The sequence below is a fragment of the Amblyomma maculatum genome, chromosome 8 (genome assembly GCF_055883805.1).
Source record: "Amblyomma maculatum isolate TAMU_Amacu chromosome 8, ASM5588380v1, whole genome shotgun sequence".
Classification (NCBI taxonomy): domain Eukaryota; kingdom Metazoa; phylum Arthropoda; class Arachnida; order Ixodida; family Ixodidae; genus Amblyomma; species Amblyomma maculatum.
In genome coordinates, this window is record NC_139351.1 from 125,409,177 (window position 1) to 125,433,840 (window position 24,664).

The 24,664-nt window shown below is 45.5% G+C and overlaps 1 protein-coding gene across 2 annotated transcripts in view; it reads right to left on the minus strand.

Moving 5' to 3' along the window:
• Nucleotides 1-24,664, minus strand: part of LOC146182486 (uncharacterized) — a 64,110-nt gene that overhangs the window by 15,906 nt on the left and 23,540 nt on the right. For both annotated transcript variants that reach the window (XM_084577615.1, XM_084577614.1), the window contains exons 4-16: nucleotides 21,458-21,547; nucleotides 20,798-20,925; nucleotides 19,393-19,566; nucleotides 18,042-18,097; nucleotides 17,501-17,792; nucleotides 16,871-16,997; nucleotides 16,159-16,247; nucleotides 14,631-14,848; nucleotides 13,995-14,160; nucleotides 11,553-11,716; nucleotides 10,670-10,889; nucleotides 7,795-7,992; nucleotides 5,960-6,101 (exon numbers count right to left, since the gene is read on the minus strand). In XM_084577615.1, coding sequence (XP_084433741.1) covers nucleotides 5,960-6,101; nucleotides 7,795-7,992; nucleotides 10,670-10,889; nucleotides 11,553-11,716; nucleotides 13,995-14,160; nucleotides 14,631-14,848; nucleotides 16,159-16,247; nucleotides 16,871-16,997; nucleotides 17,501-17,792; nucleotides 18,042-18,097; nucleotides 19,393-19,566; nucleotides 20,798-20,925; nucleotides 21,458-21,547 — 2,064 coding nt within the window. The remainder of the gene's footprint in view (nucleotides 1-5,959; nucleotides 6,102-7,794; nucleotides 7,993-10,669; nucleotides 10,890-11,552; nucleotides 11,717-13,994; nucleotides 14,161-14,630; nucleotides 14,849-16,158; nucleotides 16,248-16,870; nucleotides 16,998-17,500; nucleotides 17,793-18,041; nucleotides 18,098-19,392; nucleotides 19,567-20,797; nucleotides 20,926-21,457; nucleotides 21,548-24,664) is intronic.

Sequence of the window (24,664 nt, forward strand, 5' to 3'; positions counted from 1 at the left end):
TACGGAATCAAGTGCATTTTCATGCGAAACAGAGGACAACTCCACTGAGCTTTCGCTCTCAGTTCTAGCAGCAAAAGACTGCTTAGTTCTTGAAAAACAGCATTCAGAAATTTTCTCATCGCAAAGTTTAAATCTGTGCTCGCACCAAAAAAGGACTGCACGGTTACTCTTTCGAAGTGAATAGTGAGGTAGCCTAGCCTCTGGCATCACTGAAAAAAAATAGTTGTGGTGGTTTAAGCATGGCTTGAACCTAGTGATAGAGCGAAAGCTGTGAGTGTTGCAGTGAATTTTTCTGCGGATACCTGGATTTAATGTGCCGCCATCACAATGCTCGAACGAACCTTCTGTCCTAGCAACTCGCTGTTGTCGTTCGCCTCTACCAACTACCGAGTTATGTCTTCTTCTTCTTCATCTTTTTCTACTTATTTCTTCTTCTTCTCCCTTGTTGTAATGGCACATACCTACTTATTTTTCTTCTTTTACTTCTTCTTCTACTTCTTCCTCTTCTTTTTCTTCTTCTTTTACTTTTCCTTTTTCTTCTTTAACTTTTTCCTTTTCTTTTCTTCTTCGTCTTCCACTGTGCCATGCCGACGGCTTGAAAACCTACAGTAGTGTAGCTCTCGCTACAAAACTGTGTTGATGCACCATAGCTTTCCTGCAAAATCATCTGCTGGTGAGAACAGCTGTACTTCATCACTTCCCTTTTTTCTAGCTAATAAGGCTCAGTTTTGTGTGAAAATGACATCTTCATTAATTAGAATGCATTAACCTACCCATGAAAGCTAAGTATAGTTTATTCTCAGTGCCCGTTTTAATGGAAATCTGCTACGCTGCTAAGGTTAAGCGAGCTTGGAGCACCAACACGCAACCATCATAAGTTGTGCACATTCTCTTCCACTATTTCAGAAGGTACAGAATTGCTTAGTTAAATGACACTTCTTTAACTATTATAACTAACAAAGAGGAAGCCTTCCATATACAGCACGCACACAGGCACAGCAAAAGGGAACAGAAACAAGGCAGCTGTGGTTTTGTTAATGGTAAGGTGGGGAAGACTTTATTGATGCACGTCTCTCAGCTTTTTAGCTTGTACAGGACTCAATAAAAAGTGCAACACCCAGAAAGAATTGGGACAAGAGTCCACATATAGAAATACAGAACACCAAGTGTCGTCAAAACACACAACGGCTGGAATGTGACACTTGGGTGAGTCCCATGGCTAACTGATATACTTAGCTAATTCATTTTGATCTCTGCACACAAACAGACAAAAAAGAAATTAAGAGGTAGGTAGTATGTAAATGTTAAAAAAAAAAAACTTTGTAGGACACACAACACAACAAATGTGGGGCAGACTGGCATTCTCGGATACGCGTCTGGTTCAGTAACCTCTGTATATAGTAAGTATATATCTATCTCTTCTCGCTAACATGTCTCTGTTAACATTAACATTAAAGTGCTGCAAACACTTGGATAAGCGTGCCAAACACGTGCTGCTCGTTAAATGTCCTTTTGATAAACAACCGCAACGTGAACGTCTTCAGCTGCTTCATCAGCAGTGATCACAAAGCCTTGAATTCAGCCCAAAGGACCGACACATTCCCCCAGAACCGAGCTCTAAGGCACTTTTGTCACACAGGTTGCTTGACACTCAGTGTTGACAGATGTGCCAACTGCCTAACAAACAATCGGACAGGGTGCCTCTCCAAGTGTTTGGGGGTGAAGCATGACAACTTGGCTTCTGAACATGGGAGTGAACAACGTTGCAAGGAATGGACCAGTAGTTACAACGCTATCTCAAACATGGAACTGGTTTAAACTACAAACACTTCTGGAAGAATCTCTGTAACAACGGCCAAAAGTACACTGGAGAAACACAACCACGGCTCAGACCGAGCAAAGACTGCCACCTCAATAACGACGTGCCAGCCAACAACTCTAAAAAAAAGTGGCTATGCACTGGCACAATTAGCACATGATTCGAACATCACCGACGCTGGCAAGAACTACCTGGCAGGTCCTACGAAATGCTGCCTTGCCGGTCGCCACCGCAAACAGCCGACCATTCACTTGCCGACACCCAACAAAAGGCAAAGAACAAGATGTTAAAAAAAGTAGTCTCCTATGTACACAAATGGATAACTGGAAGATCTTGACTCTTGGTTCATCGTCAAATGGGACGGAAAGGGTAAAAACAATTCTAGACACTAAGATCTAGAACTGACAGTTCACCCAAGCTTGGTAAAAGAAAACATCATGTCTAACAACAGCAACAGCTTGAAAGGAAACTGTAAGGGCCGACTCCCGTAACGCATCGCAAAGTCCTTTCACTGAAGGTCAGGGACTAAAATGAGAATGGGCTGCCACAACAAAGGATAAAATGCCAGTTAAAAAACCACTGCCTCAAAAATGGAATGTCTTCCACCGCTTCTATGAATAGTGCAGCGAACAAACGCAGTTTGTATGAATAGTGCAAAGAACAACCGGTGGAACCTTCGAAATTACATACTGAAAGTGCACGTCAGTGGTGAACAACTTCTTTGACACATGCCCAAGCAAGAATATCAATACTTTCTCGCCATACAAAACAAGGCAAGCGACCATGCAGTCAAAAACAAGAAACCTGAGCCATCCGAGATGGCACAAGCTAAGGAAGTAAAAGAAGCAAACTTCTTTAAAACCTCTTGCGAAAGTATTCAAGGGGAAAACAAACAACAAAAGCATCGTGTGTAAAATAAACTCACAATGACAGAGTTGCCAGCAGGCTGAAACAACGAACGACACAAGAGAATGTGAGAAGTTTAGGAACACAAGAAAAGGGCCACTATGTACTTTTTATGCCATCATCAAAAACGAGCAAACTTACCAGAAGACATATGTCACGGACGAAATCTCACACGTAAGTAATCAACAAGCAACACATCAATCACAAACTCCAAAACAAGCACACAGTACAGTTTCTCCCAAAGTCCACGCTACCTGAACTAGACCTCAGGTACTGCATCTCCAATGGCTTAAATGTCAGTGAAACCCGCCATTTCAGATGGCTCAGTTGTAAACCACTCGTGACACCAAACACGCAACATCTCACATTTCCGACAATGGCCCAAGCCTGGCAGTGCGAGAAAAACCAAGCAACCACCTTGAGCCATTCAGGAATGTAAACTATTTGTAAATGTCTTTTGATCATCAGCAGCTTTCAATAAATGCAGTCTGTAAAAGCCTGCGCTAAGAACAGGGCTCATTTTCAAAACTTCACGCATGCACAGAAACTGTGGCAAAGATGAAGATCAGTTCAGTGCTCTGACAACTTATGTTCACTTTGATTCCTTAATGCCTGCCCCCAAGTGTGATCAGAATGAAGAGTATATAAAAATTGAGCGCTGAACTGATGTAGTACTATACTAGCAAAGTGTCACTGGCTCTCTGCTGACACTACCGTTACATAATTTCTGCAATCGGCTGAACAGAGAAGGCTCCGTCAGCGATTACAGAGCTGCCAAGTAAAGCTGCTACATGCATTTTTGCAATCAATGGCAGTGTACTATGCAAATATTGCTCCATGTTTCGGATTCCCCTTACCACTAAAAATCAATGCAAAAAGTGAAGTTTGGCTTAAAGAAGACGGCAGCAAAAAGCTGAACCAGACTGTGTAATGCTGTTCGTCACCCATTCTCCAAAAGAAATAATAATTCTTCCCACGGACTTCTTTGCAACAGAATCATGGCAAAGTATGGTTTTGTTTCCATTATGACAACCGCAAGCCAGTGCAAGCATTACTATTCTCTTGGCAGTAATCTCATAGCTACATTAAATCGAACTCTAACATCTGCCACTAAATAGTCACGCCTACTGAATGATCCTCACCTGACCTCACTAAACATGCCGCAAATTTCCAAGCGATACCACAGGCCTCACGAGCAGTGCTCTAGCAATATTCACACCACAATTGCGCACTAATTTTGCAGACAAGTGTGAGTTGGTGCTTGCTTAAATGACTGCACCGACTACAACAATGCATTGTCAGAACAGCTTCACAGACGAACAACTGTGGTCCTCCACAGTTGTTGCGGTAGCACTAAGCCTAGACAGAAAGCACGGACAACACATCGCCAAAGTCCTCTCGACGCTGCGACGGGGACGCATCAAAGCACAAGCATCGAGACAGGGTACACTAGTGGCACAAGTCAACGTGGGCTCAGGTGCATTACAACCTTCAAGGTCACAAGGTTGTGACAAGGTACTCACAGGGCAGTCACAGTGACCGGATTGCGTGCTGTACCAAATTGCCAGCTCCTCTTTCAAAGCCAACTCGGTGGACATAAAAGCACACACCAAGATAGCATCGGAAGTGTCCTCAGCCTTCACAATTGGATCAATGCCAAGAAGCGAGAACATCTATCACTCCATCGGTTTTTGTACGCCAGGCAAGTACACCGACACATCTGTGTCACAAACAAATGGAACCCCCTTTGTCAAAGGCGTCTCTGAGGCTCGGAGCCAGAATTGAGGAGAGGCCGTAGGAAGGTGGCAGCAGTCACAACAGCGCCAACCAGCACGTGAAAGCACTTCAGGCAGCTTCACACGTCAACACAATGGTAAAATGTGTGCCATAAAACAAGCGTATCAAAGTTCGACATCACACATGTCAAGTTTATTGTGGTTCTTGGCTCGTAGGTCTTCTCATTACGAGGTTGCCAATAAAAATGCAGGGCATCAGTACAGGTTATTACTTTGCTAATTCATTTCAGAAAAAATTGCAGCTTAATTTAGCGCGAACATTTCATTTCAAACCCCAATTTTCCTCTTTTTTAATAATGTACTGATAGGGGAAAAACAAAAAAAAGATTCTGTGTGTGATCAAGACTGCTTGGTCCCTCCTATAAAACAAAGACTACTGTTTTTTACAGTTCCAATGATAAATGACTTTGGGAGGTTTGCAAACTTGGCCCCAGTGTATTCATCCCTTCACAGTGAAAGCAACTAATGTTTGATCACGAGCCTGAGCCTGTGAACAAAAAAACTATGGAGCACCCCTGACTTCATATGAATCCACCAGCCAGGAGGCCCACAATCACCGCTGCTCTCTCACCCTTCAGTGGAGAAATGTGGTGATCAACACCACTGTAAGGTTGGTGCATAACTAATTCGCATCACTAGTGGGCTTCCACAAAGCATGAAGAAAGTGCTTAGTGCTCTTCAATTCAACTGCACACAGTGAGGGCCAAGGACAGTGCAATCAGAGAGAGACACGCACACTTCTCTCTTTTGCTTAACAAGTTTAGGTCACGAGTCTGGTGACGACAGAAGTGTGTGAATTAAACTTGAGGGTAAACAGTGCCATCTGCTCAACCCTGCGAGAGGACGTAAAGCCAGTATCGGGCACCGCGATTTGGCTCAGAAGACGCAGGGGAGAAAAAGATGTTCCCACGAATGACCGTTTGTGTCACCTCAAGCAGTTCTCCAAAGGTGCACAGCATCTACAGTTGTCAGCGAGGAAGGTGCAAACCAAAAGGTCACCACAACTGAATTTCGTAGTAAGCAAACTGTCAACGAAGCAACTACTACTCAAAGTGCTTGCTGCCTCCTTTCCAAAGCAGTCGGGAAGATGGTGAAAGCAGGCGATGCTGCCTCCACCTGGATGTGGGACACGACAGCAAAAGCAGACGACACATCACGCACGGAGGAGGACGATCAAAGCCGAATTTCACGCTGGGCAGAAGCAGGAGGACGTCAGCGAGGGTACAAACAAGCAAGAAACCTTGGCAGGAATGCTCGCTCAGTTTTCCTCGAGGCAGGCGACAAGCGGGGAGCGGTGCGCACGAAGTCCTCTCGTCAACTTCACACCATCTTCACCGCCGCGTGCGGGAACGGAGGTGGTGGCAACAGCGGAAGCAGGGTGACACACACACACACGCACAGCGGATGGGGCGCGCCACTTAAAAGTAGCGGAATTCACCTTTCTTCCCCTGGCGCTCGCGGCGGACCCAGTCGGCCGGAGCAGGAGGCTGGCGAGGTCCGCCACCGCGTGGACTCCCCATGCCTAGCCCCGAGGAGCTCATCGAGTCGCCTCCGAGGTCATGAGGTGGTGATGAGTCACCCTGCGAGCCCAAAAAAGACACATACATTGCAGAAACATTGACGTCTCTTTGCCTCTCATGATGCAAGAGACTGCACATCGCACTTTTTTAAAGGTGTACAAGTACCAAATGTTTTGCTAATACTATAACTGGTGCATAAGAAGTTACAAATCAATGAACGCAATATAGTTATTTGTCCATTGTCATCCTGGCCCATCAGAAAATTCACTCCTGTTAGGACAAGCTCGGGTAAGACGAATTCTCAGAAAAGATAAACAATGCAAGAATATTCAGCCGGCTTCACAATGGAATCAATGTTGACGAAATCCACTTAAGGTGGATAGTGTCTTGTGTCGTTCAGCTATGATAAACTCCTGTAGAACCCGCAAGCAACAGTAACCCTCCACGAGAAGCAATCAAGGGAACGTACGTAGCATGGCACTGTCAAGCAAAGAAAAAGTTAACTGTAGTTTAGCTTGTGGTTAAACCTGGAGTTACACGGAAGCAATCTGCACGGCTACGCTTAGATTTGGCTTTAAAGTAGAGGCATGGCTTTTGTGCAGTGTAGTTTACTCTATGGTTTCAGCTTTATGTCATAGGGGAATCACTTCACGTATGAGCACCCCTTGCCTCTCGTCGTTGACCATTCTCAATCGGGTGTAGAAGACTTCTAGTGATATGACATCGTCTCTACATCAAAATCCAGGGCACACCGCTGTCACAACGTTCGAACGAACCTTCTGCCCTAGCAACCCGCTGTTGTTCGCCTCTACCAACTACCGAGTTATCCGTTTTCTTCTTCTTCTTTTACTTCTTCTTCGTCTTTCTCTTCGTTTTTTCCTTCTTCTTTTACTTCTTTCTCTTCTTCTTTTTTGTCTTCCACGATGCCACACCGACGGCTTCAAAACCTAGCGCAGTGTAGCTTTCGATACAAAAATATAGTACATAAAATGCTTCCAAGAAAGAAAGCACATCATCATCATCATCATCAGCCTGATTATACCCACTGCAGGGCGAAGGCCTCTCCCATATTTCTCCACTTAACCCGGTTCTGTGCTAGCTGCATCCACTTGACCCCTGCGAACTTCTTAATCTCGTCCGCCCACCTAACTTTCTGCCGTCCCCTGCTACGCTTTCCTTCCCTTGGAATCCAGTTTGTTACCCTCAGCGACCATCGGTTATCCTCTCTTCACACTACATGTCCTGCCCATGTCCATTTCTTCTTCTTAATTTCTACTAGAATGTCGGTAACTTGAGTTATTTCTCTGACCCACTCTGCACGCTTTCTATCTCTTAATGTTACCCTTACCATTTTTCGTTCCATAGCCCTCTGGGTTGTCCTCAACTTAAGTAGAACACAGCACAGCAAGAAAGCACATTCCCCCATAAATAGCTTCTGAGCACCTTCAGAAATGAAAATTGCAAGTTCGCGCATTTCTAAGAACAATGAAGAGGAGAACCACCAGTAATCCAGGAAAGCAGCTGCAAAGCCGGCACGCAAAGAAAAGGGTGCACAAGAAAGAAGGAGGCGAGGGAGGAAGTTGCACGAAGGTGGCCACGGTTCAAAGCATGGTGGTACTTCCTAAATTTTCGAACTTTCTAACTCTGCTGAGCCCTGACTGGTATTACACTGCTTTGCTGCGCACTTCTAAGTGCAACCATGAAAGATTCGCTGCACCCATGACCAAAGAAGAAGGCTTGACGGAACTCTCACCTCCAAGCCCATGTCTGCGAATGCTCCACCCGGTGGATAGGGCGAGCGGTTGTAGTTCTCACGGCTCGAGGAGCGCTCGTAGCCGCCGACACTGCCGGTGTCGTCTGGGTGGTATGCTGTCACAATGGTATGCGGCACGTGACCCACCTGGCCGCGGATGTTGCGTGTCTTCCACCACTTGCGGCTGTCGTCCAAGATCTGTAGCAAGAACGAGAGCACTGTCAGGCAGTCATATAGTGGTAGGCAGTTCAATAACTTGCATCTGCGCTTAAAAAAAAAGGGCCAATTTTCGTCCTGCGAGAGCTTGGATAGACACTGTGCCACCTGGAGAGATTTAAGGAGGAATTGCTCTGAAAATTGTTTATTGTAACGGGAAATAACTGCATCGCTTTACATGGTTTGCTGATGGGAGAATCGGAAATATTTGGGTGCAGCACAAATTTCATTGTAATGACATTAGACTGTACATCAAAGAGGACACCATTGTACAATACATATGAGAGGCAAGGGGCAAGGACAAGACAATCCTGTGCCCTTTTTACTAAGTCACATGAATATGATGGAACTCCAAAAATGTTGTGCATTTGTTGAGCGACCGGAAAATCTAATTGTAATAAGTGACCATTGTATATGATCGGGCAAAAAAAGAAAAAAAGACATACCCACGCAGTTTCCCATGCATGTAGGCTTAGCTATTTATCAGCTCGAACAATGCGAGTCATTCTAAGGAACACTTAACATTTATTACAGGATAAACAAGCAGCCATAAACTAATTTAATCATGCTTTAAAAAGTAACGAATTTGTGCTTGCTTGAGTGGCAACAGAAGCTTGACAATAGCTCTGTGCATCGGTTCTGGTTGTGCGTATATACACTGGCAGCAGTACTTTTGGGTGCATGAAATCAATCAGCGAGAGGTTGGGTCAGTGAGTCTTTGACTACAAAAGCCCATATTTTATTGTGAGGCTTCCAACTTCGAAAACCTGCCAAAAATCCCGACGAAGATGCTGTTTCAATGCAAGATACTGCCTTGTGCTTAGTCAGCATCATTGTTGACAAATGCACAATCTGGCGATGACGATACGGCCACATACTTTGAGCAGCAGTGATTTGCGGCTGCTCAAAGTATGCGGCCGTTTGCGGCACTTATGCAGAGTTTTTATATCATCATTCTCTTCGAAGTATTTTATTTTTTAAGTATTGACACAAATTCTCGCGGTAAAACTTATCGGGGAGGCGAAAGCCTTTATAACAGTGATCTGTAGCCCTCTACTACGGCACCTCTTTCTCTCTCCCTTCGACTCCCACTTCCTCCCTTTTCCTTACGTCTCGGTTAAGATGTTCACGGAGAATTGTGACAGATACTGCGTCTTTTCTTTCCCGCAAACCAATCTGAAATGCCCGATTCCTGCTTTACTGCATCTGCTTCTGTATGCTGTGTGGTGCGGCGTTCAAGGATGCACCAAATGAAAGGCGCAGCATGGACGCCTGGATCAGACGCCCGGCGAGTAAGCTTCGTATGTGCGAATCGCCTGTTAATGTCATCGATCATGACCGGATGTGACGTCGTCATCCGGTCATGGCGTCACCAGGTGATGACGTCACAGTCGCCCGGAATCTCACGAAGATTCTCGCTAACGCAGGAAGGGACAAGCTGGCGAGTCACCAGCTATTAAAGGTTTTCGCCTTAGAATCTTCCAGATGCCAGAATTCTATCGTTGATCGATAATCGTACCATAATGTGGTTTTTTTGCATGGGTGGGGGTGCTATTTTTATCTTCAACACAAAGTAGAAAAACACACATAATCAACATAGTAGCAAAACAATTCCAATATAACAGGCTTTTCTTGAAGCTCTCCAAAACTTTTTGCTGCTAAAAGTAGTTCATGCATCAAGAAACGATGAAGATTTAAGTTTACAGATATGAGCAGCACATATGTGTCATTCTTTTAGTCAGCACAGTATTTTTATAGTCCGCAACAACTTTTTCTGAAAGTAGAGCATAAGCTACAGAGTCAAAGCATGCCCTCTCCTTCTATGCTGCATAACATAGTCCCTGCTGGCAGTTACTAGTTTTATCCTAAATCATATACCATAAGCATTCATCATTTCAAGCATATTTGGAACACAACTGAGAATCTTCAATGCTCAGAGAAAAGAAAACAAACTTCTTAATTAAACAAATTTCCTAGGCACTCCTAGCTATCAGATAATTCGAGAGACGGTGCCAGTTGTCTCCATGAAAGTGCGGATATACAGCTGCACTCAAGTCCGTACCTGCACTAGGTACCATCTGCACAGACTACCAGGTGCACCGGTTCGACCAAACCATTTGATAAAATGACAGTTACAGAACCTCCACCTCTTAGAGAGAAGTTGAAACACTTTTTCGAGAATTTCACGAAATGCACACATTAGAATATATAAGCAGCTTGTACATTAAGCTCAAGGAGTGGTTTTGTGATGCCACTTATTAAAGCCGCAACAATATTCAGGCTTCTCCTCACAGCAGGAAAAGCAATGCGAAGAAATATGATGATGACGTCATTAATGCTGACGTTTCAAAAATTTTCTACTTATTTCGCCCAATTCCTTTTGCGAGTCGCCCGATGACACCAAACAAGGCTTCGAGTCCTTTACCTTCGTTGACACTGGTTTTTTTCTGCAGTGCAAGCGTTTATGCATTGGAAATGGATCCCCTCTACAGGTGACGTCATGATCAGTGTCTCTACATAGGAGGCATGCTGCGAAGAAGCCTGAATGCCAAAAGAGTTTTATTCAATGATTACAGCGTCCTGTCTCTGAACTCAGTATCTGCCTGAACTCTGTAGAAGCACAGCAAATAAACGGGGATAGACCAGCTGGTGCACTCACCTCGAGGAACTCCCCACGCACGACGGTGAGCTCTTTGTCGTTGTTGGCAGTGCGCGGGTACACCACCTGCACAATCTTGGCACCCTGGTCGCGGAGGGCATCGGCCCATGCACGCCACTGCCGCTGGGGGTCGCCAGCTTCCATCGAGTCCACGCTCAGCTCAGAGCGCTGGTCCCGTGGGTCATGCAGGTCCGACTCCGACGGAGTCTGAGTGCCAGGCCTGCAGCAGAAACACGAAGCTCCACCCTTCCGCCAAAAAGACAACTGAACTCCAACAGCACCAGCCACAGAGTTAAATGGTCAGTCTACCTACTCACGCCTATGTGATAGTGTAGGACGCGAGTCAATTAAAGACACACAGTAGGACTAGTTGTTATAAACGCAGTGTCTCCAATTTCTACAAATTTTAAAGAGCTTCGAGCATCACAATCTTCTACACAAAAAATGATTTCAACATAGTTTTGATGTGAAGGAACAAACGAGCTACTCTGCAATGTTTGAACTCTGCTCAAGCAGTGATGAAAGCATATGCTTTTCTCATTTCTCTCTCCAACAATGCCTTCAGGTGCTGCAGGAATGTACAGGGTCATCTGCTCTTCGTGCAAACATTTCTTCAAAGCACCATTAAGTCCGAGGCGGCCTCACATCAAAGCAAAGCGGTGCAAGCACAAAGAGATCCGAAGGCGGGGCTTCGCATAGTCGGCGACTTTGCTTCAATGCGCGGCCAGATTGGAGGCAATAGCTCTCTAAAGAGAGAATGCTTGTTTGCACTAAGAGAGGTCAACCCTGTACAATGAATAATTAAATCTGTTCAAGGCTCCCACAGAAGAAGAAGGTGTATTCTTCAGGTGAGGTGGTAGTGCGTGAGGATCTCTGGACTCACCTCTCCATGTGGTCCCCTCGTGGTGAGAAGCCCCGGTCGTAGGGCGACGTGCCCACACGCTCATTCAGGTAGTCACTGCCACCGTAGCGACTGTCCACGTCATGCTGCGAGGACACGACGTTTCCACGGTGGGCGTGGTAGTCTGGCACATCACGCAGTTCCACCTGGGGCAGTGTGTTGGAAAGGGCATTGAAAGGAGGTGCCTCAAGTCGCCTGCAAATGGAACTCTTTGGAACACTCACTAATTCCCTCTCCATCTGCCCACACTGGAATGCGAGCAATACTGCAACATTGTGTGGCAGTCTATTTTATGGTTTGCTTGCTTGCCTGTTTGTTTGTTTGTTTGTCCTTCACCTGGAGGCCTTCCTGGTTGTTGTAGAGGGTACAACAAAAATAAAATCCTTCCCACAATCCTGTTGCTTCTTCACATGCCAATTTTCTTTGTTAAATTTTTAAATTTTCTTTGTTAACCAAACCTTAGGTCCATGAAGGTGACAGTGCAGTTCAGAGAAAAACAACTGTGGTATAAGTGTACCTGAATGCATATTCTGTTCAATTTAACCGGACAACAGATCAGGCCTGCACGCAAATGTTACACGCTTGAACCTAATTGCACGCAGTTCAATAGCACTGTACTTAAATAAGTGGTTACTATAATACAGCCACTGATAGTTATCAATTTTCCTCCACTCAAATATAATAACACCAGTACCTATCATGCAGTCCTTTATGTTCAGACAATGGTTTGATTTGCGTGGGGTTTAAACATTCCAAAGCGACTCAGGCTATGAGAGACGCCGTAGTGGAGGACTATGGAGTAATTTTGACCAACTTGGTTTTTTTAATGTGCACTGATATCGCACAGCACACAGGCGCCTTGCATTTCGCCTCCCTCGAAAAGCGGCAGCCGCGGCCGGGATTCGATCCGGCATCCCTGGGCACAGCAGTCGAGTGCCCTTACCACTGCACAGCCACGGCGGGGCTTACGTTCAGATAAGTACTGCTAGGCTTTTCTATTGCTCCGGATAGTCCTGTGGGAACAAAATGTGGCAAGATCAGTGCACATTTGGAATGCTACAAATCCATCTTTAGTGCACTTCAATGGCTGCTCACTCAAACTGGGATGGTTGTGGAGTGGACTAACTTGGGAGTCACAAGCTGATCCTATCAAACACAACTTTCTTTCTTTTCTGAGAACATTCTCCTGAACCCTTTCGGGGGACCTCAAATCTTTCAGCTGCTCAAAACCGGAGAAAGTACAAAATATACAACCGTAAACTACAACGTAAGCCACCTGACAAAAAAGCGCACCTTGCCATTACGAATGCACTAAGCCTCTTTTAAGAGTGCTGTTCTGGTGATGGCAGACTTGATAGTGCATTTGCACGTGTAAAGGCCCATTTCCTTTATTCTCTGAGAATGTTTCTTATCCAACGTCAAAAAATTAAAAGCAAGCAATCAGGTTTGCATTTCATGACACAGTGGGAACGATGTTGGGAAGCCAAAATGAAGAATTACTTGCAGTGGCTACATCACACCTGCTGCCCCCTTGTCCCTTTACATGCCTGGGTGCCAATTTAACTATTAGCACATTGCGCAGGCTTGCCGCTCTGTTGGTCTGGATTTCTAAATGGTTCAGTATATATTAGCCGAAAACGTGCAGCAGTTTGAGTGCACTGAATGCACTGTTCAAGTTGAAACGATTTCAAAATGCTGTGACAACTAGTGGGCAGCGAAAACCAACAGTGTTCATTTAGTTCGCAACAAATGCCAAACATTAAAGCTTGATTGTCTCGCGGTCTGCAATCCTTGCTCATGTTCTTGCTTGTACTATGGATAGTTTAGATCCAAGAGACAGCTTGCATGTGGACTGTGCTCCATTTCACACTTGGCATGCAGTGTTGTGGAAGCTATGAGAGTAGCATGCATATGTATCATATATATTACTCGCACATCCCTCATGCTTCCTGAAATCTGCCGAGAGTTTTGATTAAAGCACAGAGCAGATAAGATATCCACGGCATTGAGAATCGTAAACAAAACAGTCAGGTGTTAACTTACTGAATTCTCTGAATATAAGTTTCACTGATCACTATCAGTGAATTCTCTGAATATAAGTTTCACTATCAGTGGGCATGGATAGAGTCACAGCGAAGAGGCATACCAGCAATGTACCACACTACGGCATGCCTTCCCCATTTCTCGAGTTTTCACAAGGAGCAGGACCAAAATATGGCAAGTAGTGGAATGAAGTGTGGGAAGTTGTCAGTAATGATACATGAGCTTCATCACAATAAGAGATGTTGGCCAACACACTGAGCGCATGATGAACTACTCTTTTGGGTGCAAAAGTAGCCAACACTAAGAGGCATGCTAGGTTTGGCAGCATGACTCCGCTATGCACAAAGAGACGTTCAAAACCTTCAGGAAAGCCCAACTGACCTCCTCTTGTGACCGTCGTCGCATGCGGGGTGGCTGCGCAGGGGGCGGTGCCTGGTCATCAGAGCCGCTGCAGTCAGGGGCCCAGCCGTCCGAGAAGACAGGCTGGTAGGTTTCTGACTCGTACCCCTTCCACATGTCCCGCGGAACCACCCAGGCATCACCCAGGCTGCAAATGAACAAACGTGGGAATGGGGGGACAATGTGAGCAGCAGAGCCTTGGGCCAAAAAGGAAGCCACATGTCTTCAGGCAACACCATAGCTTGCGAGAGATATCAAGCTCACACACCATCTTCACCACGCCACTCCAGCTGTGTTCAGTGTGGGTCAAAGGCCTGTCGCCCACTGATCACAAGTTAACCTTCTTTTGCACAAGCCGCACCCATGTTACAATCACTGAATGATTCATCCAAACAGCCTTGCATCATAGCTGCTTACGAACTATCGGAAAATAAAGCAGGCAGTGTTCAAAAATACAGCCGGATGCAAACCATACGGAGATGAAAAGATATATATATGTATACTGTCTCATAATAGTTTCAGATGCTTCCGACTACACCTTTAAACACTACAAAAGAACAAGCCAACAGTCAACAGACACCTAAATTAACTAATGGCGCACCCAACAGGGCAACCGACCTGTGCCAGAGGTCACTCTCCTTGGAGGTGCAGCAGTTGGCGAGGAGTTCGAGCGCGTCGCGCGTCAGCAGGGGGCTGACGACGCGTGCCGCCAGGCTGGCACCCGTGCCGGGACGGCCGCAGTCTCGCGCGGCATCCACAATCACTGCCAGCGGAGTGAACAGGAAGTGGACCAGCTCCGGAGAGTTGGGCTCGTGAATGTGGTTCTTCAGCTTGGCCTGCACAATGTGGGGCAGGTAGATACGGTGATTGTGCATTGCCCTGGCTTCTCACCCCGGATGTGCCAATCAATCTTGCCCTCACTTCCTCCACGCCTCACTTCCTCAACTTACTCGCATCTCCTTTCACTTGGGAGTCCACACTGCTCTTTTCACGCCGGGTCGGTCCTTTTCCTCTCCCGAACTTCCACAAGCTCCCAACCTGGCTGCTTATGTTACCCTTAAAGACCTGGCGACTTGCCATTAAAACTGCAAAAACTCAAAGGTAGTCATGCACACCTTCCTTCTTAATTTCCCGCAGTTTATGTCATCGCTATACAGCCCCATCTATCTTCATACCAGAGGTTATGCATAGCATCGGCCTAGCTACAGTAACGCTGAAGATCTAAACTAGATTTAAAGAAGAAACTCACAAGGCATATGTTCAGGAAACAGCACATTCTGAACACCTCATAAACACAACCAATTGACTAAACAACGTTATTAGTGCATCGTGCACATTTCAAGGTGCCTCACATTTTCACCAGTAAAGCAATGTTGCAGAGTGAAATCTTGTTTCAAGATACATGGTTACAAGAGACACTTGAGAATGGTTTGGTTGGTTCTCCTATGTTTGCCATGTTAACAACATTGCATACAAGAAACATGTTTACAAGAGGCACTCTGTTACTAAGGGCAACTTTTGCAGGTCCCTAAAGTAAATTATTCACTATTTATAAGAGACACAATTAACCCAGGTATGCTCATGCAGCACAGCTGGCTCGTACCAACTCGTATGTGCGGCAGTTTAGACTCCCTTAATAAAATTCTGTTCCATATCAGTGTCCTGTTTTGTTGCAATATGTCAGGAACCAAAAAGGAGTACCTCCTATTGACTGGGAAGTCAAAATGTCCCTGTTGTTTCAGTCATGCAGAGATGAGGTGGCAGTGGCTGAAACAATAAGGTCATTTCGACCTCCCAGTCAAGAGGAGGCACCACTTCTTGGTTCCTGACATATTGCAACAAAACATGACACTGATATGGAACAGAATTTAGTTAAGGGAATCTAAACTGCCACACATATGAATTGGTAAGAATTTTTGGTTACAAGAGACATCTTTTTGGGGTCCGTTGAGTGTCGTTTGTAACGAGGTTTTACTGTAACAAACAGTACAACTACGAAGATGGCATTAAAGAAAAAATGAAATGAGTCTGTGACTGACCATCAACCTAGTAGTAGATGTAGTTTTTTTTTTAATTGTAAAGTAATTATATTTGCATGCAGTATTTCCAAGTAACGCAATTTCAGAAAAAGCCAAGTCCCGCTCACCAGAAGGTTGAAGGACAGCTTGAACTTTTGCAGGATGTCAACAAACTCCCGCTCTGGAGGCGGCTTGGCACGCATACTCAGCATCCCGTCTGCAATTTCAAGGAGAAGGGGGGAGTGGTGCCCATTAGTTACCGCCCATCCAAACTTCTTGCCAGATTAACTATTAAGCCAGGAGAAGAATTGCCTAGCGGAATGTGAACTATCTAGTGCTGCAACGTCCTACGGACCAAAAAAATCTGCAAAAGTTTCGGAGCCCTTCAAAGTGCATGCAGGATATCCGAAGCTCTCGGTTTCCACAAAGCTTCCTAATCTTCTTATATTCCACCCAAGATTCCAACATGTTTGGTATACCAAGCCATGCCTATTTAGAGCTTTATAAGTCATAAGAGCAGTAATAATAATAATAATAATCATAATAATAGTAGTAGTTGTTTGAAATTTCAATCTTACAATGCAACAGCAGAGCACACGGACAAAACAGCAAAAGTAACTTGTGAAATCCCTCTCAAATTGATCTTTCACGCATGTATCCGCACAAGAAAAAAAAATCCGTACTTGCAGCTAGCTGCACAACCTGCTCTTAGTCATCACAGTATTTTGGCGCCCATAACAAAACTGAGAGCTTTCGATGAGTCCCATTCCACTGTAAGTCATGGGTAAGGGCCACAATAGTGGCTTGCGGCGCACTTAGCAAAGTGACATTTCCACTTGCCTCCGAGGTCCTTCTTCTTGTTCTTGCGTGATTTGCGGCGGCGCTCCAACTCCCGGTACGCAGCAGCAGCGTGCTGAAGTCGGGCGATGAATCGTTCGATGTCATCGAAGCAGTGGTTCAGGATGGCCTGAGGACAATACCAACATTGGACAATCCCAACATTGCTTGGTGGTCTCACATCGACACCATGCGGCACAAATGTGGCTGCTTAAAAGAATCTCATCTCCCTTTAGGTGGCTCCTAAAGTGCAGTGAAAGCAGCTTAAGCACTTTGGCTTTGACTGGCGGTACTACACACTCCAAATAGCAATCGGCATTGCACAGCTGTCGAGCTAGGTCCCCACTTTCTACGATCTTTTATCAGGGTCATGCACAGAGAACAGCCTTGGTCTGACTGCTGAGACCTCTCTGGAGAGCTAAGGAATGAATCTGGGCAAACTGCACCTTTCAGCTACAAACGCGCGGTCAGTAGAGTGAATTTCTATCGCTATTTGAGCGAGAAACCTCCGAGGCAATATGAAGTTCAAAGATGGCCACCTTCTGCCAATTCACCGCATAGATTAGCTGTCCCCTTTCCCACGAACAACAGTGTCCACAAGCATTTGATAGGGCAGACAAAAACATCACTCACCACGTCGCGCTCATATTTCTCGCTAGTTGTCGAGCTGGTCTCGTCGTTTGACTCGCGCACATAGCCACCCGCGACTCCGCGAACATGGTGCGCCTCTATCTTGTCGTGGGGTGGAGGCCCGCCGCGGAGCATGGGCCCATGCGTAGGGGGCGGTGGAGACCCCTGTGACACGGCGGCCGCGTTGAAGATGCTGACCTGCTCCCGCACATTGATGCCGCCGTTGACGGGGGGCTCGGGGGCCGCAACATTTGGAGGTGGGGGCAGGCCGGAACCTCGGTCATGACTACTGCGCCTGCATAGTTACCAGAGCATCCTAACCATCCGAACCTAACCATGGGAAGCTGTTGACATCTTTCAGGGCTCCAGGGCATAGTATTCAGCATGGTCGCACTCTTGAAGTGGAAATTACACACCACTAGACCTAAGGGCACCGTGCTTCAGTGTGTACATAGTACCAGCATAACCAAACCAAACCAGCATACACTATGGCCACAGGGAAGAACTCCCACAACAAAGGGCTAGGGAATCCCCACCGGCTTACCTGCCTCGACTCTTCCCCATCATGAAGGCTTTGATGTCGTCCACCACTTCCTTGGCCTAAAAGTAAAGCAGAGAAGAAGCAAGCCATTAACAATGCTGGCTGTGCTACGTAGAACCTCTGGCCAAACAAAGACATCCCTCCCTTGTGGCACAAAATGAAAATGCAAAGATGGCAGTGCAGCAGCCACCGTCAAAAGAACAACAACCCGCGGCTGAACAGCCTACAATCACTGTGTCAAGGGGTACACTACACAGCATGGGGTAATATGTACAGCCTTCCAAATCTTTAAATTGCATGCATGACGGCAGCCTTTTCCGTGCTCCTGCGCCTTAGGGCGGATAAATCTTGCCGGAAGGTCAAGATTAAGCAAGGGCTTGGTGAGCTTTTGCTTATACTTGGGCATTTGGCAGGTTAACTCTTCTGCAGCGCTTAGAGTGACAGAGAATGCGGCCGTCACGCATGCCAGTTAAACATTTGGGCGGGTGTACAGAAAAAAGCACCCTGTTCTCAGCAACAACTTTGCTATGAATGGGTCACAAGCAGTTGAGGTGCAGTAGTGCACTGGAGAGAAAATTGTTAAGATAACAAAATTAGCACACACCAGAGTGCAATAGTTCAACTATCAAAAAATTTAAAATGACAATAAAAGAAGACTGCACAGTTCTTTCACGTCTCAATGGCTGATATGGCTGATAAAGCAAATAACCAAGGTACAGTCATGCACAATATCAGAAAGGAATAAAATCTGAGCATTAACTTGTTGATTACTCCATAATTACGAGCGATGAGGACAGTTCTTTCAGTCTTGTAACTAGTTTTCCTCTAAATGCACTATATCCAAGGGCCACCTTGGTATCTAATAGAGAAATACTGACAATATATTCGCAATTTTGTGCAAATAGTTTGTTCCCTTTCACACTGCTCACGAGTATACATTAAAGCTCACCCTGGCACCATGTGGCTACATTTAGGTGGATGCCAAGAGCAATTATTACCGCAAGTACCCAGATCCCTGCCTCTCATGGTAAAGTTTCCCAAACCACACCAGTCAAAAAATCTGCATGCCACTGACATCCGCCGCCCACAAAGTCAATCACCCTTGTGCACCTGGGACATCTGTGAGGATGGACAGACTTTGTCCAAGTAGATACTAAGTTCACACTCTTCAGCCTGCATCAGAAGAGTTTAAAGCATGCTCCGTATAGTATGGCTTACTAATCACTGCAAAGGGCACCGAAGCAAGTCTGCACTTCTTGCCAATGCAAGCCACAGTTGCGCGTACTCTGAATGGCTACGACCAGCCGAATTGAGTGGACATGCTTCGACTTGGCAGTCTGCTGGGGTTTCTCACCGAGATGCGGACGCACTGGAAGATGTGCATCTCTGCATGCTCCTGCTGGCTGGAGGATGTGGGGTCGTCCTGGACCACGAAGACCAGGATGTTGTTGTACAGCTCCCGGGGGTCGTCCGATGTGAAGGCCGTCGGGTCGCTGATCAAGCTCATGGGGAAGCGCTCCACCACGTCCTGTGTGTGGCCATGTCGTCGGGAAACGTCACAAACCACTCCAAAGATGTGTCTTCACTGCCAGCTGGACTAAGAGGATAAGGAACCCTCCCAACGACCTCCAATAACTCCATTTTGCTGTTGCAATGTGCTGACACAAGTCGCCTAAGCTAACTGCTCAATCTGACTCCTAGACTTCCTCGGTTACACCGCCATTGTCTACGTGCATACTTCTCGAATCGACCATCTGCAATTTTTCTTCTCTCTTCCTTAACACATTCACTGCGTCATGGGTTAACAATGGGTCATGTCCCAGCAGCTGCATATCCACAGATGCTGAGTCATGCCCATGAGTTGTGTTCTGTTTTATGGCACATAAGCAACTTGGGCCTTCATGTACAAAAAGCCAGGCCTATGAAGCTGTGGGATAGCCGAGAAAGCGAAATGAGAGACTGGGAAAAGTGAACATGAAGGATTAGTAACGCCACCTGCTGGTGATTCAGCGAAGCTAATTCCGGCAGCGGCTCGCTGATGAAACAGCACCTAAGCCCAAAACGCACGGTACAGGAACCTCGATCATAGAGCGAATGCATTCACGCTGCTCATTTCCTTGCCACTGCATGATGTACAAAAAGTACTACTGCACAGTTTCCGAGCTTTCTTTTTTAACTTTAATGGCTATATATTGACCCGCCATGGTGGTGCAGTGATAAGACACCCGACTACTGCGTCAGAGTACACAGGCTCGATCCTGACCGTTGGCGGCTGCATTTCGATGGAGGCGAAATGAAGTGGCGTCCGTGTGCTGTGCGATGTCAGCACAGGTTAAAGACCCCCCGGTGGTCAAAATTACTCCGGAGTGGAGGCTCCTCTTTCTCTCTCTCCACATTCACTCCCACCTCCCTCCCTTCCCTTATGGCGTGGGTAAGGTGTCCACAGAAACAAGTGTGACAGATGCTGCGCCTTTCCCTTCCTGTGAACCAATTATTATTAATGGCCTCAATAATCATGATACAGTTTAACTCCATTGTAACAAAATTCAAAGGACCAGCTCAAAAATTGCTGAAGCGAAGAATTTTTGCTGCGAAATCAGCCCGGAACAGTGAATAACAGACTGCATAGCACACAGAAAATAATTGTTTTCGCTACTCAGTGAGCTTCTCTGTTCATCACCTTCTCGTCTCACAGACGTGGCCGACTGATTTCTTAGGCCCTAACCGGGCCGCTTAAGTGTCCAAAAACGGTGCCATACCCCGTTCTCGCAGTCGATGATGATGACCCACTTGCGATCCAGCTTCATCTTCATCTTCTGCGTCCAGATGCCCTTGGACTTCTCCATCTGGAAGAGCTTCCGCAGCCCATCCTTGGGGCTCTCCAGGGCTGTACACAGGCACAAAGGCATTCCACTTAAATAACAAAGTGCCAGCAGAAAGGTATCTTCAGCACACAAATTCACCTCAACATAACAAGTCTAAAATGACAGGCTTGACAGTTCTTTTGTCAAAAAAGAAAATATGAGTACTAAGAAAAAGCCGTACTTTTTAAACAGGCTTAAAATTGGTGCTCTCCTTTTTGACATGCATTCTCTACCCAACCAGACAAACTGTCATGAAACCTTAGATTTCGTTTTGCCATTTTTCATTACTATTAACAGTATGCAGTGCAAATGAATTATCAAAGGCACTTCAGCCATGACCTTGCTGATGCTTTTCTTCAGGCGCCTGCGGTTCGATACATAAGCAAAAAAAAATTTTGAAACGTTTTTTCGGCATGCAATGCTATAAAATATAAATAACCCTTGGAAGCAAACCTCTCAAGGTGTTTTGTTCTTGTGCCTAAAGTCTCTGTTCTGCACAGTTATGTAACACTAATCAGGTTGCTAGCGTCAAGTTAATGTAAGGGCGGCGCTTACCATATTGTTGGCCCACGGAGAAAGTTGCCAAGTGTTCCAGGAGGTACGAGGGCGCCCCCTCCTCAGCTCCAAAGTCACTGTGCTGGTCGGCTACAAGAGAGGGGGCAAAGGAACGCTGGTAAGCCAACTTGAAGAGAATGTAACAACCTCAACTTATGCACAACTGCTCGTGGTTTAAGTTCAACTAGAAATTCCCAGCGAAATAATTAGTTATCTGTTCACAATGTTGCCTCGTCAAGCAGTACTTTGTTTAATATTGTATTGTTATCTCCCATCCATCTGCACCATTACTAACATTAGTTGGTATAAAAGCAATGTGGATAATCCCCCACACTTCTCATGGACTCTCAAAGAATTTTCGGCCCTTTAATCTCTATTACCATCAAATCTTTCAGTCACCCGTCACAATTCTAACTGTTCACCAGGACTGAGTAGTTGACAGGGGCCCATTTGATGTTATAAACCCTACTCCAGTTATGTACAAACTGAAATATGCTTGAAAGAGAATAAAAAGAAGGCAGCCTCAGCCCACACACCACTATATAGCAGGTTACAGAGTGTCGAGTTACGCAGGGACCTGTCACATCATACGTGAATTACAAAGAGTGTTCTTAAAGTGAACTACCCTTTTGCCCTTTTGTCCTTTAAACAGTGTGGACTACCAACAAGAGGGTCTCTTATTGTTCTTGCCTTTTGCAATGCAGGTGTGTATAAGGATTACCAACCAACAAGCCTCATGAGCTGTGCCTCATGCATTCAAGTGAACACACGAAGTTTATGAAACTAGCAAGAACTGCTACCGGAATAACTATCGGAACAAGCGATGGATGCAGACAATGAGGAGGAATATGATACTTGGGATTTTTTTCCACAGCAAAATTAGGAAGTGCATTGCTGTCATAAGCTTGAGGAACAAAAGTTTTCAAAACGAATCCATTCCTATTACACCTAGGGTCCACTGCATGTCATTTAATGGTGCACTGTATCATTCACTGTCTAGCAATTAGGCTGACTAAGTCTTATTACAACCTGTGAGCAAACACTACGTAGAAATAATGCATTTTTGCTAACACTACATTTTTTAACCCTTTTTCTAACTGTAGGTGCACAGCCACCCAAATCTTTATGTGCATAACGGCAGTATTTTGTGGGATTCTGAGCATTACAGAGGAACTACCCGCAAAAAGTCCAAGTATAAGCAAAGGCTCACCAATAATAATAATAGGAAAGGCGCAGTATCTGTCACACTTGTTTCTATGAACACCTGAACTGCCGTAAGGGAAGGGAGGAAGGTGAGAGTGAAAGTGGAAAGAGAAAGGGGTGCTGTAATTGAGGGCCACCAAGCCCTTGAGTAATCTTGGCATTTTGGCAAGTTTTATCCGCACTAAGGCGCACGAGCACAGAAAAAGGCAGCCATCGCGCACGCCAGTTAAAGATTTGGGCAGCTGTATACTGTCTGATGCCTAACGGTCTCACCCAAATCTATGCCTGTGCAGTAAGGAAGTGCAAAGCCAAGGGTATATTACGCAGAAAAAGATGAGCAAGGACACAGAGTATACATCACTAGATTGAGAAGAGCCAGCAACTAATATTTAGGAATTCCATGCAATTTTTGCAGCCGGACAAGAAGCGTTGTGGCCAAAGTGCCCAACAGTGTGACAATTGCATTAATTATGCCACGAAACAAAGTCTTCTATTTGTGGACATGGCTACTTTTCAACATCCCGATATTGCAAGCAATGCGAGTGGCAGTAACAATTGCACGCTAGCAAAAGTGAGAAACGGAAAACAAACCTAGCCTCGCTTTGATGCATGCCTTGAACATGCTTGAATTACTTGTATGCTAATACATGCACATCCTTGCATTCTTTTTAACGCACGGGAGGAAGAAGAACAAAGGTGATGAGGTTAACTGAGACAAGAAACCCTGCACCGGAAACGAGGCAGGGTCAATTGGAGGACATAACAGTCAAGGAAGGGAGTACAGAGAAAAATGAAGTGGGCAAGCAAAGAATGTGGCTCAAAGTTGAAAAGCAAGCATGTAAACAAAACCAGTCAAGCAAACTGGCGTGATGCACAAGCTGGTAATGTCTTGTTGTTCCGCTCACAAAAAAAAAGGAAAAGAATAGTGGGCCCATTTTTTCACATCATCACAAAGTGTGAACCAAGAAGAGCATATATGGTGTTAAGATACAGCAAGCACGTAAAAAAATTTAGAATGTAACACATGTAGCAAGAACTGGACCATGAATACTTCAATACAAGCTCACGAAGTAGAACACATCCCAAACAGCATGCCTTAGTTTCCTCAATAGCCACCCCTCGTCTAGTTTCGTGTCATTTTCTGTGCCAATTTAACAACCTAACTATGCATGCAATCACGCCCTACCTGATTACATTAAGATATGGAAAGGTCTTTTTATTTTCACTCTAACCACACATCGCCTGTACAGCTGGCAGTTCCTCTCCATTCATGGCACTGCACCAAGACATCAGGCACAAAACACACCTTATTGCAAGAACTTCATTGTAGACGAGCAACCAGGAAGAAGTACTATCCACCCTTCTCAGCAACACAACGTAAAAGCAACATTATGACATATGGTAAAGAAACATGTTTCTAACACCAAACCAGTACACCACTAGGGAGGCAACGAAGGCTTTAAATTGAGGTATACGACTATGACGCTCATGTTCCTTAAAACTCATCACATCATGGAAGAAAATAGTGCCAGCAGGCACCGTTTTCCCCCTATTTGGTTGTTGCAATGACTGAAACCTTAATTTAGTAGCAAAGGTCAACTGGCTGCAAGCCTTAACAAGCTTAATGTAAGAAGCACAGGGAAAAAACGAAGCACATGAGAAATTAACAGCATCCCAGAGAACAAAGCAGTCGGGCATGTTTTCCTTTGCAAAGGACATCAAAAAAAATTGCAAACATGTCTGAAATACTATACCGGCCACACAAGTGGCTAATCACTCATTGTGAGACACCGCAGCAATGCGTAATTCACACATATTTAAAACTGTTAAGGCTGCTGGTGCGTGCCTCTAACCAGAAAATCGTGTCAGCTGCTTTTCAGAGCAAACTTTTCAGCGTGCCAATGCTGTTGGAAACCCTAAGCCGAAAAAAAAAAAAGTAATGTGTGCCTTCAGCCAAATTGCGAACTGAAACAAAAAGTGCAAGGAAAGTGGGCAGACTGCCGA